The 19,446-nt window shown below is 55.5% G+C and overlaps 1 protein-coding gene across 2 annotated transcripts; it reads right to left on the bottom strand.

The window, feature by feature from the left end:
• Window positions 1-1,162: 1,162 nt before the first annotated feature.
• LOC133362714 (uncharacterized) lies at window positions 1,163-17,005 on the bottom strand. Of its 2 annotated transcripts, none has more exons than XM_061581637.1 (8): window positions 16,363-17,003; window positions 15,710-15,851; window positions 14,711-14,898; window positions 13,008-13,585; window positions 12,516-12,678; window positions 3,647-3,841; window positions 3,331-3,397; window positions 1,163-2,252 (listed from the first exon to the last, which is right to left on the bottom strand). In XM_061581637.1, exons 1-8 carry the CDS (start codon window positions 16,436-16,438, stop codon window positions 2,195-2,197), a joined length of 1,467 nt encoding a protein of 488 aa, XP_061437621.1. In that variant the 5' UTR covers window positions 16,439-17,003; the 3' UTR covers window positions 1,163-2,194. The 2 variants fall into 2 exon arrangements, with proteins under 2 accessions (XP_061437621.1, XP_061437622.1); XM_061581638.1 differs by having other exon boundaries at window positions 2,189-2,252; window positions 3,690-3,841; window positions 16,363-17,005.
• Window positions 17,006-19,446: the final 2,441 nt, after the last annotated feature.

The following is a 19,446-nucleotide window of genomic DNA, read 5'->3' as shown; positions in this document are numbered from 1 at the left end:
GCCAGGCAGCGAGAGACGAGGCCACGTCTCCAACGCTGGGACACGTGGCGACGACAAACAGAACCGCGATGGGCAAAGCGACCACCCCCCCCCCCCCCGAGTCGAACGGACGATGCTTTTCTGTCGATTCTCTCGGATAGTTCTGGAAAATATGTCATGGACCTGCCCTCAACAACGCACGCTCACACTCACCACCACCCTCACCACCCTCACCACCCTCACCACCACCCACCACCCTCACCACCACCCTCACCACCACCACCCACCACCCTCACCACCCTCACCACCACCCACCACCCTCACCACCACCCTCACCACCACCACCCACCACCACCCACCCACCACCACCCACCCACCACCACCCTCACCACCACCCACCCTCACCACCCTCACCACCACCACCCTCACCACCACCCACCCACCACCACCCACCACCCTCTCTGTGTGGTGAGTCTGTGGGTCTCTGTGATGAGTCTGTGGGTCTCTGTGATGAGTCTGTGGGTCTCTGTGTGGTGAGTCTGTGGGTCTCTGTGTGGTGAGTCTGTGGGTCTCTGTGTGGTGAGTCTGTGGGTCTCTGTATGGTGAGTCTGTGGGACTCTGCTGTGTGAGTCTGTGGGTCTCTGTGTGGTGAGTCTGTGGGTCTCTGTGTGGTGAGTCTGTGGGTCTCTGTGTGGTGAGTCTGTGGGTCTCTGAGTGGTGAGTCTGTGGGTCTCTGAGTGGTGAGTCTGTGGGTCTCTGAGTGGTGAGTCTATGGGTCTCTGTGTGGTGAGTCTATGGGTCTGTGTGTAGTGAGTCTGTGGGTCTCTGTGTGGTGAGTCTGTGGGTCTCTGTGTGGTGACTCTGTGGGTCTCTGTGTGGTGAGTCTGTGGGTCTCTGAGTGGTGAGTCTGTGGGTCTCTGTGTGGTGAGTCTGTGGGTCTCTGTGTGGTGAGTCTGTGGGTCTCTGTGTGGTGAGTCTGTGGGTCTCTGTGTGGTGAGTCTGTGGGTCTCTGAGTGGTGAGTCTGTGGGTCTCTGAGTGGTGAGTCTGTGGGTCTCTGAGTGGTGAGTCTGTGGGTCTCTGAGTGGTGAGTCTATGGGTCTCTGTGTGGTGAGTCTATGGGTCTGTGTGTAGTGAGTCTGTGGGTCTCTGTGTGGTGAGTCTGTGGGTCTCTGTGTGGTGACTCTGTGGGTCTCTGTGTGGTGAGTCTGTGGGTCTCTGAGTGGTGAGTCTGTGGGTCTCTGAGTGGTGAGTCTGTGGGTCTCTGTGTGGTGAGTCTGTGGGTCTCTGTGTGGTGAGTCTGTGGGTCTCTGAGTGGTGAGTCTGTGGGTCTCTGAGTGGTGAGTCTATGGGTCTCTGTGTGGTGAGTCTGTGGGTCTCTGTGTGGTGAGTCTGTGGGTCTCTGTGTGGTGAGTCTACGGGTCTCTGAGTGGTGAGTCTGTGGGTCTCTGTGTGAGTGAGTCTATAGGTCTGTGTGAGTCTATGGGTCTCTGTGTGAGTGAGTCTATGGGTCTCTGTGTGAGTGAGTCTATGGGTCTCTGTGTGAGTGAGTCTATGGGTCTCTGTGTGAGTGAGTCTATGGGTCTCTGTGTGATGAGTCTGTGGGTCTCTGTGTGGTGGGTCTATGGGTCTCTGTGTGGTGAGTCTATGGGTCTCTGTGTGTGAGTCTAAGGGTCTCTGTGTGGTGAGTCTACGGGTCTCTGAGTGGTGAGTCTGTGGGTCGCTGTGTGGTGAGTCTGTGGGTCTCTGTGTGGTGAGTCTGTGGATCTCTGTGTGGGTCTCTGTGTGATAAGTCTGTGGTTCTCTGTGTGGTGAGTCTGTGGGTCTCTGTGTGGTGAGTCTATGGGTGTCTGTGTGGTGAGTCTGTGGGTCCTCTGTGTGGCTCTCTGTGTGATGAGTCTGTGGGTCTATTTGTGGTGAGTCTATGGGTGTCTGTGTGGTGAGTCTGTGGGTCTCTGTGCGAGTCTTTGGGTCTCTGTGTGGTGAGTCTGTGGGTCTCTGTGTGGCGAGTCTTTGGGTCTCTGTGTGAGTACCGGACATCACACAACTAAAAGCTTCAATATAAAGTCGGGGTGAGGGGGGTGGGTGAGAAATAACTTTTCACCATCAATATAACAACAGCAACAAGGACGGTACTACTACAGTGGCCGCCTTGCCCACAAACACACAAACTTCCGACTCCGACTCTTGACACCTCATCCTCCACCTCTTCTCCTCTTACACCTCCGTCTCCGCGTGCCGCTCCGTCATCCGCGCCGTGGCGGCCTCCTCGTCGCTGGAGGGAGCGGAGAAAGTAGGCGAGGGTGATGCGCACGTACCGGGCAGCGCGTGAGAGTGCACGGACAGTGGAACTTATTCGCGCCCGTTTCGTAGACTAAACATTTCTAATTCGGAAGACGTCGCGCGACCACCGAATAAACATCGGCGGGCGTCGTCAAGGGTGGGGATCGAACCCACGACCTCCTGCGTGCCAGGCGAGGTGGTCAACATCTCTCAGTGTCTGGGATTGAACCCACGACCTCCTGCGTGCCAGGCGAGGTGGTCAACATCTCTCAGTGTCTGGGATCGAACCCACGACCTCCTGCGTGCCAGGCGAGGTGGTCAACATCTCTCAGTGTCTGGCATCGAACCCACGACCTCCTGCGTGCCAGGCGAGGTGGTCAACATCTCTCAGTGTCTGGCATTGAACCCACGACCTCCTGCGTGCCAGGCGAGGTGGTCAACATCTCTCAGTGTCTGGGATTGAACCCACGACCTCCTGCGTACCAGGCGAGGTGGTCAACATCTCTCAGTGTCTGGGATTGAACCCACGACCTCCTGCGTGCCAGGCGAGGTGGTCAACATCTCTCAGTGTCTGGGATTGAACCCACGACCTCCTGCGTACCAGGCGAGGTAGTCAACATCTCTCAGTGTCTGGGATTGAACCCACGACCTCCTGCGTGCCAGGCGAGGTGGTCAACATCTCTCAGTTTCTGGGATTGAACCCACGACCTCCTGCGTACCAGGCGAGGTGGTCAAGAACTCTCAGTGTCTGGGATGGTGGTGGTGGTGGTGGTGGCGGTGGTGATGATGGTGGTGGCGGTGGTGGCGGTGATGGTGGCGGTGATGGTGGTGGTGGTGACGGTGGTGGTGATGATGATGGTGGTGGTGGTGGCGGTGGTGATGATGATGGTGGTGGTGGTGGCGGTGGTGATGATGATGGTGGTGGTGGCGGTGGCGGTGACGGTGGTGGCGGTGGTGGTGGCGGTGGTGGTGACGGTGGTGACGGTGGTGGTGATGGTGGTGGTGGTGGCGGTGGTGATGATGATGGTGGTGGCGGTGGTGGTGTTGGTGGTGTTAGTGTTGGTGGCTACCTGCACTCGGCAGAGACGGCATCTCTCTCGGGCACCAGGCTCGGGGAGCTCCCTCCTTGCTCGTCCGCTGGGGAACGAGAACATCGCGCAGACTGCGGAGAGCAAACTCCAAATACACAGCAGCAGCAGCAGCAGGCGTCGTCAGGGTCGTGATCGAACCCACGACCTCCTGTGTACCAGGCGAGGCAGTCAACATCTCCGTAGCCACCACAACACTCACCGTCATCATCTCATAGCCACCACAACGCTCACCGGCAACATCTCATAGCCACCACAACACTCACCGTCATCATCTCATAGCCACCACAACGCTCACCGCCACGTTTGCCGGCGCTCCGTGTGCCCCACGCGGTGCACACCACGAAGGGGAGGATCGCCAGCACCGCTATGGCCGCCATGAAGCTGATGGAGGCGCTGCCGCCACCGGCGGGGAGCGTCGCCTCGTCTCCCGTAGACACTGCGGTGGTGGTGGTGGTGGTGGCGGCAGCGGTGGTGGTGGTGGCGGTGGTGGCTACGGGATTGGGGACACACGCGGGGAGATATGGTGAGACGCGGGGAAACAGAGAGACACAGTGAGACAGATACAAACAGAGAGACAGAGAGAGACAGGGAGACACAGACAGAGAGACACAGTGAGACAGACACAGACAGAGAAACAGAGAGAGAAACAGAGAGACACAGACAGAGAGACACAGTGAGACAGATACAGACAGAGAGACAGGGAGACACAGACAGAGAGACACAGTGAGACAGATACAGAGAGAGACAGGGAGACACAGACAGAGAGACACAGTGAGACAGATACAGACAGAGAGACAGGGAGAGACAGAGATACACAGACAGAGAGACAGAGAGAGACAGACACAGACAGAGAAACAGAGAGAGAAACAAAGAGACACAGACAGAGAGACATAGTGAGACAGAGAGAGACAGGGAGACACAGACAGAGAGACACAGTGAGACAGATACAGACAGAGAGACAGAGAGAGACAGGGAGACACAGACAGAGAGACACAGTGAGACAGATACAGACAGAGAGACAGGGAGACACAGACAGAGAGACACAGTGAGACAGATACAGACAGAGAGACAGAGAGAGACAGGGAGAGACAGACAGAGAGACACAGTGAGACAGATACAGACAGAGAGACAGAGAGACAGGGAGACACAGACAGACACAGTGAGACAGATACAGACAGAGAGACAGGGAGACACAGACAGAGAGACACAGTGAGACAGATACAGACAGAGAGACAGGGAGAGACAGAGATACACAGACAGAGAGAGACAGACACAGACAGAGAAACAGAGAGAGAAACAAAGAGACACAGACAGAGAGACATAGTGAGACAGAGAGAGACAGGGAGACACAGACAGAGAGACACAGTGAGACAGATACAGACAGAGAGACAGAGAGAGACAGGGAGACACAGACAGAGAGACACAGTGAGACAGATACAGACAGAGAGACAGGGAGACACAGACAGAGAGACACAGTGAGACAGATACAGACAGAGAGACGGGGAGAGACAGGGAGACACAGACAGAGAGACACAGTGAGACAGATACAGACAGAGAGACAGAGAGACAGGGAGACACAGACAGACACAGTGAGACAGATACAGACAGAGAGACAGGGAGACACAGACAGAGAGACACAGTGAGACAGATACAGACAGAGAGACAGGGAGACACAGACAGAGAGACACAGTGAGACAGATACAGACAGAGAGACAGAGAGAGAGACAGGGAGACACAGACAGAGAGACACAGTGAGACAGATACAGAGAGACAGGGAGACACAGACAGAGAGACACAGTGAGACAGATACAGACAGAGAGACAGAGAGAGAAACAGAGAGACACAGACAGAGTGGGATGCTGAGCAGTGTTGTTGTATGAGGTTAGTGATGAGGTTTTGGTCTTCATCACTTTTCTGTCTGTCTTGTGTGCGTCTCTGTGTGTCTGTGTTTGTCTGTGTGTGGCAGTGTCTGTCCGTGTGTGTCTGTGTGTGTCTGTGGCTGTCTGTTTGTCTGTGTGTGTGGCCTGGCACAAGCGTCGTGGTGATGTCACCACCACTTAGTGGCAAATGGTGGTTGTTGTTGTCTGTGTGTGGCTGTGTGTGTCTGTCTGTGTCTGTCTGTGTGTGGCTGTGTATGTACCGTTCTGGCCTTCATAGGTGCTCGCTAACAGCACTTGCCACTACAGTCTGTTAAGGCTATACGGGGGATCTTTATCTGTCTGTGTCTGTCTGTGTGTGTCTGTCTATGTGTGTCTATTCAACATCGCTTTGCCAGGCACACTGAGGACAGGCTTGCGGAGCCCCAATGTGGTTTAAGAAAAGGGTGGTCCTGCACAGATGCCATATTTTCTGTCCGTCTGCTACAGCAGAGGTGTAGGGAATTCCAACAAGACCTACATCTCTGCTTTATTGACCTGGTTAAGGCCTATGATACCATCAGTAGGACTGGGCTCTGGGTCACTGTTCGTGCTTTTGCAGTCCCTGACCCTCTGCTCACGATTATTAAGGACCTTCGTGATGGTGAGCGGGCCCGGGTAAAACTACGTGGCTGGGAGTCAGAGCCATTCCCTTTTTACCTTGGGGTGCAACAGGGATGTCCTCTAGCTCCCACATTATTGAACATCTATTTTGACCACGGAGTTCGTGAAGCCTTCGATGGCTGTACCAGAGGAATTTCCATCTGGTACAGATACAATGGGAGGCTGATCGATGCCCAGGTGCGGTCAAGGGATGGCTCCCTATTGCTCAACCACGTTACGTATGCCGATGATCTGATAATTGCTGCTCACTCAGAAAGAGGAGTTGGAGGCGCTGCTGCTGAACCTGGAGCTTGCCACTAAGAGGTGGGGCCTTACCATCAGACCCACCAAAACTAAGCACCTGCCTGGGTATTTTGTATCATCGGACACTCCACCCCCACAACTCCCAATCGGTGATGGGGCAGTTGTGGAGAGAGTGGAGAATTTCCCATACCTGGACAGTGTGATCATGGCCGGCTCCGGTTTAACAGCAGAGGTCTCACTCCGAATCAGTCAAGCGGCAATATCTTTTCATCGGCTGCGTAACGCTGTGTGGAAGCTACCTGGTCTGTCGCTCCGCACGAAGCTTCAGATCTTCTCGGCCACAATCATTCCCTCCCTTCTCTACGCTTGCGAAAAGTGGACCCCCCTAATGGAACATATTCGCCGCTTAAAAACATTAAGGCTGGCCTGCCTACGATCCATCCTGGGTTTAACCAGGCTGGATTGTGTGAGGAGCTCATAAATCCCAGAAAGATCTGGACAAAGTCCCATCGGTGAGCTCCTCCGCTAGGCAAGGCTGCGTTGGCTGGGTCATGTAGACCGCATGCCCAGCCACCGCATGCCTAAACAGCTTTTGTTTGGCCGGATAGAGGGGGCTAAATGGGTGCGGCACTCATCCACCTACTCACTCACCCACCTACCCACTCACTCACTCACCCACTCATTAACTCACTCACCCACCCACTCACTCATCCACCCACTCACTCACCCACTCACTCACCCACTCACTCACCACTCACACTCACCCACTCACCCACTCACACTCACCCACTCACCCACTCACACTCACCCAATCACTAACCCACCCACTCACCCACTCACCCACCCACTCACACACTCACCCACCCACTCACACACTCACCCACCACTCACCCACCCACCCACCCACTCACCCACTCACCCACCCACTCACCCACTCACCCACCCACCCACTCACCCACTCACACACTCACCCACTCACTCACCCACCCACACACCCACTCACTCCCCACTCACTCACTCACCCACCCACTCACTCACTCACTCACCCACTCACTCACTCACACACCCACTCACTCACACTCACCCACCCACCCACCCACTCATCCACCCACCCACTCATCCACCCACCCACCCACTCATCCACCCACCCACCCACTCACCCCCCCACTCACCCACTCCCTGACACACTCACCCACCCACTCACTCTCTCACCCACCCACTCACTCTCCACCCACCACCCACCCTACTCACCCACTCACCCACCCACCCACTCACCCACCCACCCACTCACCCACCCACCCACTCACCCACTTACCCACCCACCCACTCACCCACCCACCCACTCACCCACTTACCCACCCACCCACTCACCCACCCACCCACTCACCCACTCACCCACCCACCTACTCACCCACCCACTCAACCACTCACCTGCACACTCACCCACCCACTCACCCACTCACCCACCCACTCACTCACTGACACACTCACCCACCCACTCACCCACTTACCCACCCACCCACTCACCCACCCACTCACCCACTCACTCACACACTCACCCACCCACCCACCCACCCACCCACCCACCCACTCACCCACCCACCCACCCACCCACCCACTCACCCACCCACCCACCCACCCACCCACCCACTCACCCACTCACCCACTCACTGACACACTCACCCACCCACTCACCTACCCACCCACTCACCCACCCACTCACCCACTCACCCACTCACTGACACACTCACCCACCCACTCACCCACTCACCCACCCACCCACTCACCCACCCACCCACCCACCCACCCACTCACCCACCCACTCACCCACTTACCTACCCACCCACTCACCCACTCACCCACTCACTGACACACTCACCCACCCACTCACCCACTCACCCACCCACACACTCACTCAACCACTCACCCACTTACCCACTCACTCAACCACTCACTCAACCACTCACACACCCACTCACTCACTCACCCACTCACTTAACCCATTCACACACCCACTCACTCACTCACCCACTCACCCACCCACTCACCCACCCACTCACCCACTCATCCACTCACCCACTCACTGACACACTCACCCACCCACTCACCCACTTACCTACCCACCTACTCACCCACCCACTCACCACTCACTGACCCACTCACCCAGCCACTCACTCAACCACTCACCCACTTACCCACTCACTCAACCACTCACTCAACCACTCACCCACTCACTCACCCACTCACCTCAACCACTCACACACCCACTCACTCACCCACTCACTCCCTCACTCACCCACTCACTTAACCCATTCACACACCCACTCACTCACCCACCCACTCACCCACTCACTCACCCACTCACCCACTCATCCACTCACCCACTCACTGACACACTCACCCACCCACTCACCCACTTACCTACCCACCCACTCACCCACCCACTCACTGACACACTCACCCACCCACTCACCCACTCACCCACCCACTCACTCACCCACCCACTCACCCACCCACTCACCCACCCACTCACCCCACCCACTCACCCACCCACTCACCCACCCACCCACTTACCTACCCACCCACTCACCCACTCACCCACTCACTGACACACTCACCCACCCACTCACCCACTCACCCACCCACACACTCACTCAACCACTTACCCACTCACTCAACCACTCACTCAACCACTCACACACCCACTCACACACCCACTCACTCACTCACCCACTCACTCACCCACTCACTTAACCCATTCACACACCCACTCACTCACTCACTCACCCACTCACCCACCCACCCACTCACACACCCACTCACTCACTCACCCACCCACCCACCCACCCACCCACTCATCCACCCACCCACCCACTCATCCACCCACCCACCCACTCATCCACCCACCCACCCACCCACCCACCCACTCACCCACCCACCCACCCACCCACACACCCACTCACCCACCCACTCACCCACCCACTCACTCTCTCACCCACCCACTCTCTCACCCACCCACTCTCTCACCCACCCACCTACTCACCCATCCACCCACCCACTCACCCACCCACCCACTCACCCACCCACCCACTCACCCACCCACCCACTCACCCACCCACTCACCCACCCACCCACTCACCCACTCACCCACCCACCCACTCACCCACTTACCCACTCACCCACTTACCCACCCACTTACCCACCCACCCACCCACCCACCCACTCACCCACCCACTCATCCACCCACTCACCCACTCACCCACTCACCCACTCACCCACCTACCCACCCACCCACTCACCCACCCACTCATCCACCCACTCACCCACTCACCCACCCACCTACTCACCCACCCACTCACCCACTCACTGACACACTCACCCACCCACTCACCCACTCACCCACCCACTCACTTACTGACACACTCACCCACCCACTCACCCACTTACCCACCCACCCACTCACCCACCCACTCACCCACTCACTGACACACTCACCCACCCACTCACCCACCCACTCACCCACCCACTCACCCACCCACTCACCCACCCACTCACCCACCCACTCACCCACCCACCCACCCACTCACCCACTCACCCACCCACTCAACCACTCACTCAACCACTCACTCAACCACTCACACACCCACTCACTCACTCACCCACTCACTTAACCCATTCACACACCCACTCACTCACTCACCCACTCACCCACCCACTCACCCACCCACTCACCCACCCACTCACCCACTCATCCACTCACTGACACACTCACCCACCCACTCACCTACCCACCCGCTCACCCACCCCACTCACCCACTCACTGACACACTCACCCACCCACTCACCCACCCACCCACTCACTCAACCACTCACCCACTTACCCACTCACTCAACCACTCACTCAACCACTCACCCACTCACTCAACCACTCACACACCCACTCACTCACTCACTCACTCACCCACTCACTTAACCCATTCACACACCCACTCACCCACTCATCCACTCACCCACTCATCCACTCACCCACTCACTGACACACTCACCCACCCACTCACCCACTTACCTACCCACCCACTCACCCACCCACTCACCCACCCACTCACCCACCCACTCACCCACTCACTGACACACTCACCCACCCATTCACCCACTCACCCACCCACCCACTCACTCAACCACTCACCCACTCACTCAACCACTCACTCAACCACTCACCCACTCACTCACCCACTCACTCAACCACTCACACACCTACTCACTCACTCACTCACCCACTCACTTAACCCATTCACACACCCACTCACTCACTCACCCACTCACCCACCCACTCACCCACCCACTCACCCACTCATCCACTCACCCACTCACCCACTCACTGACACACTCACCCACCCACTCACCTACCCACCCGCTCACCCACCCACTCACCCACTCACCCACTCACTGAGACACTCACCCACCCACTCACCCACCCACCCACTCACTCAACCACTCACCCACTTACCCACTCACTCAACCACTCACTCAACCACTCACCCACTCACTCACCCACTCACTCAACCACTCACACACCCACTCACTCACCCACTCACTCACCCACTCACTTAACCCATTCACACACCCACTCACTCACTCACCCACTCACTTAACCCATTCACACACCCACTCACTCACCCACCCACTCACTCACCCACTCAGCCACCCACCTACTCACTCACTCACCCACTCACTCACCCACCCACTCACCCACTCACCCACCCACTCACCCACCCACTCACCCACTCACCCACTCATCCACTCACCCACTCACTGACACACTCACCCACCCACTCACCCACTTACCTACCCACCCACTCACCCACCCACTCACCCACCCACCCACCCACTCACCCACTCACTGACACACTCACCCACCCATTCACCCACTCACCCAGCCACTCACTCAACCACTCACCCACTCACTCAACCACTCACTCAACCACTCACCCACTCACTCACCCACTCACTCAACCACTCACACACCCACTCACTCACTCACCCACTCACTTAACCCATTCACACACCCACTCACTCACTCACCCACTCACCCACCCACCCACCCACCCACTCACTGACACACTCACCCACCCACTCACCTACCCACCCGCTCACCCACCCACTCACCCACTCACCCACCCACTCACCCACCCACCCACTCACTCAACCACTCACCCACTTACCCACTCACTCAACCACTCACTCAACCACTCACCCACTCACTCACCCACTCACTCACCCACTCACTCAACCACTCACACACCTACTCACTCACTCACTCACCCACTCACTTAACCCATTCACACACCCACTCACTCACTCACTCACCCACTCACCCACCCACTCACCCACCCACTCACCCACTCATCCACTCATCCACTCACTGACACACTCACCCACCCACTCACCTACCCTCCCGCTCACCCACCCACTCACCCACTCACTGAGACACTCACCCACCCACTCACCCACCCACTCACCCACTCACCCACTCACTGACACACTCACCCACCCATTCACCCACTCACCCACCCACTCACTCAACCACTCACCCACTCACTCAACCACTCACTCAACCACTCACACACCTACTCACTCACTCACTCACCCACTCACTTAACCCATTCACACACCCACTCACTCACTCACCCACTCACCCACCCACTCACCCACCCACTCACCCACCCACCCACCCACTCATCCACACACTCACCCACCCACTCACCTACCCACCCGCTCACCCACCCACTCACCCACTCACTGAGACACTCACCCACCCACTCACCCACCCACCCACTCACTCAACCACTCACCCACTTACCCACTCACTCAACCACTCACCCACTCACTCACCCACTCACTCAACCACTCACACACCCACTCACTCACCCACTCACTCACTCACTCACCCACCCCATTCACACACCCACTCACTCACTCACCCACTCACTCACTCACCTACTCACCCACTCACTCACTCACCCACCCACTCACTCACTCACTCACCCACCCACTCAGCCACTCACACACTCACCCACTCACTTAACCCATTCACACACTCACTCACTCACCCACTCACTCACTCACCCACCCACTCACACACTCACTCACTCATCCACTAACTCACTCACTCACCTACCCAATCACCCACCACTCACTCAACCACTCACTCACGCACTCACCGACCCACTCACTCACCCACCAACTCACTCAACCACTCACACATCCACTCACTCACCCACCCACTCAACCACTCACCCACTCACTCAATCAACCACTCACCCACCCAATCAACCACTCACCCACTCACTCCCCCACTCACTCACACACACACCCACTCACCCACGGTGCTGTGTGGTGGAGGGACGGAGACACAGGACAGTGGAGACCACTCCCCTGTCTTCCACCGGGGGTAGTCAGCCACGATTCTCACGCGGACGCAGTATTCAACCTCGCTTCCAGACGGGGGCACGGCGTGGTGGTAGCGACATCCCACAAAGTGATCCTGGCAGCATTAGTAGTAGTAACATCATTATAGTAGTAGCAGCATTAGTAGTAGTAGCAGCATCACCCACCCACCCACCCACTCACCCACCCACCCACCCACTCACCCACCCACCCACCCACTCACCCAACCACCCACCCACTCACCCACCCACCCACCCACTCACCCACCCACCCACCCACCCACTCACCACCCACCCACCACTCACCCACCCACCCACTCACCCACCCACCCACCCACTCACCCACCCACCCACCCACCAACCCCACTCACCCACTCACTCACCCACCCACCCACTCACCCACCCACTCACCCACCCACCCACCCACCCTCATCGTGCTGGTAGTGCCACCCCCCCTCGTGGAGATCTCTGCTTCCTGGTGGTGCACCACGTCGCGAAGCGCCATTCTCCTCCTCCATGCACTCCTCATGGAGATCCCCACGGAGAGCTCCCACCACTCCGCCTCCTCCTCCTCATCATCATCATCGCCGTCGTCATCATCGTCATCATCGTCATCATCGTCGTCATCGTCGTGGTCATCGTCGTCATCGCTGTGGTGGTTGTTGACACGGTCCACATCATCATCATCGTCACCGTCATCATCGTCGTCGTCACCGTCATCATCGTCACCGTCATCATCAGCGACGTCACCGTCATCATCATCATCGTCATCGCTGTGGTGGTTGTTGACACGGTCCACACCATCAGCGACGTCACCGTCATCATCATCGTCGTCGTCGTCATCGTCGTCATCGTCGTAGTCATCTTTGTGGTCGTCATCGTCTTCGTAGCCCTCATCCTCATGACGGCACTCCTCCTCCTCATCATCGTCATCGTCACCGTCCTCCTCCTCCTCCGTCGATTTCTTGTGCAACACCAAGGTGACAGTGGGAGCACTCAGCACGGCTGAGACACGGGGGGGGGGGGGGTGGGTGGTGGGCAGGGGTGAGTGAGACGTCATCTCACTCACCTGGTGAGGAGATGATGTCATCTCACTCACCTGGTGAGGAGATGATGTCATCTCACTCACCTGGTGAGGAGATGATGTCATCTCACTCACCTGGTGAGGAGATGATGTCATCTCACTCACCTGGTGAGGAGATGATGTCATCTCACTCACCTGGTGAGGAGATGATGTCATCTCACTCACCTGGTGAGGAGATGATGTCATCTCACTCACCTGGTGAGGAGATGACGTCATCTCACTCACCCCCCTAGCCTGAACAGACTGTTGGTGCAAGAGGAGCACACAGAGACACTCACACACAGAGACACACACACACACAGAGACACACACAGAGACACTCACGCACAGAGAGAGACACACACACACAGAGACACACACAGAGACACACACACACACAGACACACACAGAGACACTCACACACACAGAGACACTCACACACACAGAGACACTCACACACACAGAGACACTCACACACACAGAGACACTCACACACAGACACACACAGAGACACACAGAGACACAGACACACACACAGACACACACAGAGACACTCACACACACTCACACACACACAGAGACACTCACACACACACAGAGACACTCACACACAGAGACACTCACACACAGAGACACACACAGAGACACTCACACACAGAGACACTCACACACACAGAGACACTCACAGAGACACACACAGAGACACTCACAGAGACACTCAGAGACACTCACAGAGACACTCACAGAGACACTCACAGAGACACTCACACACAGAGACACTCACAGAGACACTCACAGAGACACTCACAGAGACACTCACAGAGACACTCACAGAGACACTCACAGACACTCACAGAGACACACACACCCAGAAACACTCACACACAGACACACACACACACAGAGACACACAGAGACACACACACAGACACACACACAGACACACACAGAGACACTCACACACACTCACACACACACACAGAGACACTCACACACAGAGACACACACACACACAGAGACACACACAGAGACACTCACACACAGAGACACAGACAATGCCACTCACTTGTCTTCAAGGGTAAGACCTCAACCACGACCCAGGGTGACGATGATGGTGGTGTTGGTGGTGGTGATGAGACGGTGGATCTGACGCGAAGTTGATAGCGGTCGCCGGGATGTCGCAGCGCTGAGGAGACATCGCACCGTGTCTCTGCGGTGGCAGCGCAGACGGTCCGCCAGCGGGCTCGTCCATAGCTGCACAGACAGAGACACGGGGAGGAGGAGGTGAGGAGTGGGTGTGTGAGTGGGTGTGTGAGTGGGTGGGTGAGTGGGTGAGTGAGTGGGTGAGTGAGTGGGTGGGCAAGCGGGTGAGTGGGTGAATGAGTGAGTGGGTGAGTGAGTGAGTGGGTGAGTGAGTGAGTGAGAGAGAGAGTGGGTGAGTGAGTGGGTGAGTGAGTGAGTGGGTAAGTGAGCAAGCGGGTGAGTGGGCAAGTGAGAGAGTGGGTGGGTAAGTGGGTGAGTGGGTGGGTGGGTGAGTGAGTGAGTGGGCAAGTGAGAGAGTGGGTGAGTGAGTGGGTGAGTAAGTGGGTGGGTGAGTCAGTGGGTGGGTGGGTGGGTGAGTGAGTGGTTGAGTGTGTGAGTGGGTGAGTGAGTGGGTGGGTGAGTGGGTGGGTGAGTGGATGGGTGGGTGAGTGGATGGGTGAGTGAGTGGATGGGGTGAGTGAGTGGGTGAGTGAGAGAGTGGGTGGGTGAGAGAGTAGGTGGGTGAGTGGGTGGGTGGGTGAGTGGATGGGTGAGTGAGTGGGTGGGTGAGTAAGTGGGTGGGTGAGTGGGTGGGTGAGTGAGTGGGTGAGTGAGAGAGTGGGTGGGTGAGTAAGTGGGTGGGTGAGTGGGTGGGTGAGTGAGTGGGTGAGTGAGAGAGTGGGTGGGTGAGTAAGTGGGTGGGTGAGTGGGTGGGTGAGTGAGTGGGTGAGTGAGAGAGTGGTTGAGCAAGTGGATGGGTGAGTGAGCGAGTGAGTGAGTGGATGGGAGAGTAAGTGGGTGAGCGAGTGAGCAAGCATCTCACAGTTTGCTGTCCACCCTGTAGGCAACGTCCAGGATCTGTGAACTGCTGCTGGTGGCGACGTCCACTTGAGCGTCGTGGTCCCAGCGGAGTTGCGTCAGCAGGTCGCGAGACTCCACGCGCACATTCAGAGGGGGAGTCGCAGCTGGGGAGATGGGCAGTGTGCGCTAACCACTGCACCACCGCTCCCCACACACACACAGTGCGCTAACCACTGCACCACCGCTCCCCACACACACACACAGTGCGCTAACCACTGCACCACCGCTCCCCACACACACACACAGTGCGCTAACCACTGCACCACCGCTCCCCACACACACACAGTGCGCTAACCACTGCACCACCGCTCCCCACACACACACAGTGCGCTAACCACTGCACCACCGCTCCCCACACACACACAGTGCGCTAACCACTGCACCACCGCTCCCCACACACACACACAGTGCGCTAACCACTGCACCACCACTCCCACCCCCACACACAAGTGCGCTAACCACTGTACCACCACTCCCCACACACACACACAGTGCGCTTACCACTGCACCACCGCTCCCCACACACACACACAGTGCGCTAACCACTGCACCACCGCTCCCCACGTCCACCACAACCTGGTACCCGATGTATCAACCACCTCTGGCTGTGCTCACCGTGTGTGCACGTGACGAGGTGGTGGTGGAGGAGGAAGAGTAGGCCAAGTCTCGAGAAGAGTTCCCGCACCGCCATGACACCCACCTGGGACCCACGTGTTTCCGTTTCTCAAGTCACGTGGTGCAGAGAAATCCGATTCCCGGTTCGATTAACTCCACTTGCGTCGATTCTTAATGGGATAACATTAGGAATCGATTCTTGTAGTGGATTTACAGAGTCGATTTCTATTGGTATAACATGGGAATCGATTTATAGTTGATTAAGCTATTGGAATCGATTTCCGTTGAGATAACATGGGAATAGGCTATCGTGGGTGTGTGTTCATGTGTGTGTGTCTAAAGTCGATGTCTGTGTGTACTTGTGTGTGTGTGAGTCCATGTGTGTGTGTCTAAAGTCGATGTCTGTGTGTGTACGTTTATATGTGTGTGTGTAAGTCGATGTCTGTGTGTACTTGTGTGTGTGTGAGTCTATGTGTGTGTATCTAAAGTCGATGTCTGTGTGTGTGTACTTGTGTGTAAGTCGATGTCTGTGTGTACTTGTGTGTGTGAGAGTCCATGTGTGTGTATCTAAAGTCGATGTCTGTGTGTGTGTAAGTTTATATGTGTGTGTAAGTCGATGTCTGTGTGTACGTGTGTGTGTGAGTCCCTGTGTGTGTATGTAAAGTCGATGTCTGTGTGTGTAAGTTTGTATATGTGTGTAAGTCGATGTCTGTGTGTACTTGTGTGTGTGTGTAACTCCATGTGTGTGTATCTAAAGTCGATGTCTGTGTGTGTGTAAGTTTATATGTGTGTGTAAGTTTAACACGTAGGCTTTCGCGACCAATGTTATTCATAATCAACGATTTTTGGGTTTAGATCGCGTTTATTTATAAATGTGTCGTAACCCTCCACCACCCGACACGGCCAATCAGTAAAAATGTGTCACGTTGACAAAGACAAATAGTTCACTGCTTTAGCCCACCGGTGTGTTGAAGCAACAACATTTACAATTTGAGTACGACGTTTCGCTGGTAATTGCAACCAGCATCATCGGGCAATTCGCCAGAATGGTGAGGCTCTCCTGTGTCTCCCGTTCTTATATAGAGCAGCAGCAGGGTGACGTCATCATTAACTCATTAACTCATCAGGTGCAAAGATTCAAGGGGGGGAGTGATTGTAATTATATACTAGATTAGTAATCAGGCTATTGTTACGATGCGAGTTGTAGATTAGTAATCATTTGGAATGTGTTTTATTGTGATTATGCTACATTAGTAATCAGTTAGTGGTTGTTTCCCTTATAAGTAATTGTCCCTTATAAGTGCGGCCTGGAAGCGTATTATTAAATAAGATACATTACAATTACTTATAAGGGAAACAACCACTAACTGATTACTAATGTAGCATAATCACAATAAAACACATTCCAAATGATTACTAATCTACAACTCGCATCGTAACAATAGCCTGATTACTAATCTAGTATATAATTACAATCACTCCCCCCCTTGAATCTTTGCACCTGATGAGTTAATGAGTTAATGATGACGTCACCCTGCTGCTGCTCTATATAAGAACGGGAGACACAGGAGAGCCTCACCATTCTGGCGAATTGCCCGATGATGCTGGTTGCAATTACCAGCGAAACGTCGTACTCAAATTGTAAATGTTGTTGCTTCAACACACCGGTGGGCTAAAGCAGTGAACTATTTGTCTTTGTCAACGTGACACATTTTTACTGATTGGCCGTGTCGGGTGGTGGAGGGTTACGACACATTTATAAATAAACGCGATCTAAACCCAAAAATCGTTGATTATGAAGTATGTGTGTGTAAGTCGATGTCTGTGTGTACGTGTGTGTGTGTGAGTCCATGTGTGTGTATGTAAAGTCGATGTCTGTGTGTGTAAGTTTGTATATGTGTGTAAGTCGATGTCTGTGTGTACGTGTGTGTGAGTGAGTCCATGTGTGTGTATCTAAAGGCGATGTCTGTAAGTTTATATGTGTGTGTAAGTCGATGTCTGTGTGTACTTGTGTGTGCACATCTTGCACGTGGGTGGAATCTGCAATATCACGCGATTTGGGACGATTTTTGACCCCCCCCCCCTTCGTCACACGACGTCATAAAAAGTCAGACCCCCCCCCTCATATATGACGTCACAAAGCTCTGCCCCCCCCCCAAAAAAAAAACATGCTTAAAATCGCTTTAAACAATTGTTGTCATTGTAGTGCGTGTTTAATGTGGCGCTGCACTCTGATGTTGTAGGAGAAAACATTTATTACAAAGTCTATTTAACTAAGTAGAACGCGTTGTCTATATTTATTTAAAAAGTTGCGCATTTTGATGTGACGTCACATTTCTCAACCCCCTCCCCTCGTCACACATCGTCACAAATGTCTGACCCCCCCCCCCAGGTGCGTGACGTCATCTATGGACGGCCCCTAATTGAACTGACCAAAGGCCACGTGCGTCGGCAGTGGCGGCAGCTTCACGACTCGTGCCGGCTATAGGGCCGTCCATAAATGACGTCACGCACCTGGGGGGGGGGGGGGGTCAGACATTTGTGACGATGTGTGACGACGGTGGGGGGGGTTTGAGAAACTTTCAATAAATATAGACGACACGTTCTCCTTAATTAAATAGACTTTTAAATAAATGTTTTCTCCTACAACATCAGAGTGACACGCCACATTAAACACGCACTACAATGACCATAGTCTAAAGCGATTTGAAGCGTGGGGTTTGTTTGTTTGGGGGGGGTGGGGCAGAGCTTTGTGACGTCATATTTGAGGGGGGGGGGTCTGACTTTTTGTGACGTCGTGTGACGAAGGGGGGGGGGTCTAAAATCGTCCAAAATCGCGTGACGTCATTTATGGACGGCCCCAAACACGGAGCAACAGCAGCAGCAGCAGCTGTGCAAGGCGACACGCGCAGCGCGCGCACTGCATGGGCAGGTGACGTCACCAACTTGCACTGTCGGGTCTGACGCATTTTAACCCCCCCAGCCCCCACCTGCCCCCTGCCCCCTCCCCTGCCCCCTCCACCCTCCATGCCCCCCCCCCACAACCCCCCACCTGCCCCCTGCCCCCTGCCCCCTCCCCTGCCC

The sequence above is a fragment of the Lethenteron reissneri genome, unplaced genomic scaffold (genome assembly GCF_015708825.2).
Source record: "Lethenteron reissneri isolate LAM-NWPU_2019-01 unplaced genomic scaffold, ASM1570882v1 scaffold_1587, whole genome shotgun sequence".
Lineage (NCBI taxonomy): Eukaryota > Metazoa > Chordata > Hyperoartia > Petromyzontiformes > Petromyzontidae > Lethenteron > Lethenteron reissneri.
The sequence above is the reverse complement of the archived record's forward strand: the minus strand, read 5'-3'. Positions and strand labels throughout refer to the sequence as shown.

Bases quoted from the DNA above. Each gene is read 5' to 3' on its own strand.
- LOC133362714 (XM_061581637.1), bottom strand. From the start codon at position 16,438: ATGGCGGTGCGGGAACTCTTCTCGAGACTTGGCCTACTCTTCCTCCTC. The intron at 3,842-12,515 runs GTGAGTGGGTGT...CCAATCCCGTAG, and splicing joins TCCACCACACAGCACCGTGG to CCACCACCGCCACCACCACC. The intron at 2,253-3,330 runs GTAGCCACCAAC...CGCTCCCTCCAG, and splicing joins GCCGTCTCTGCCGAGTGCAG to CGACGAGGAGGCCGCCACGG.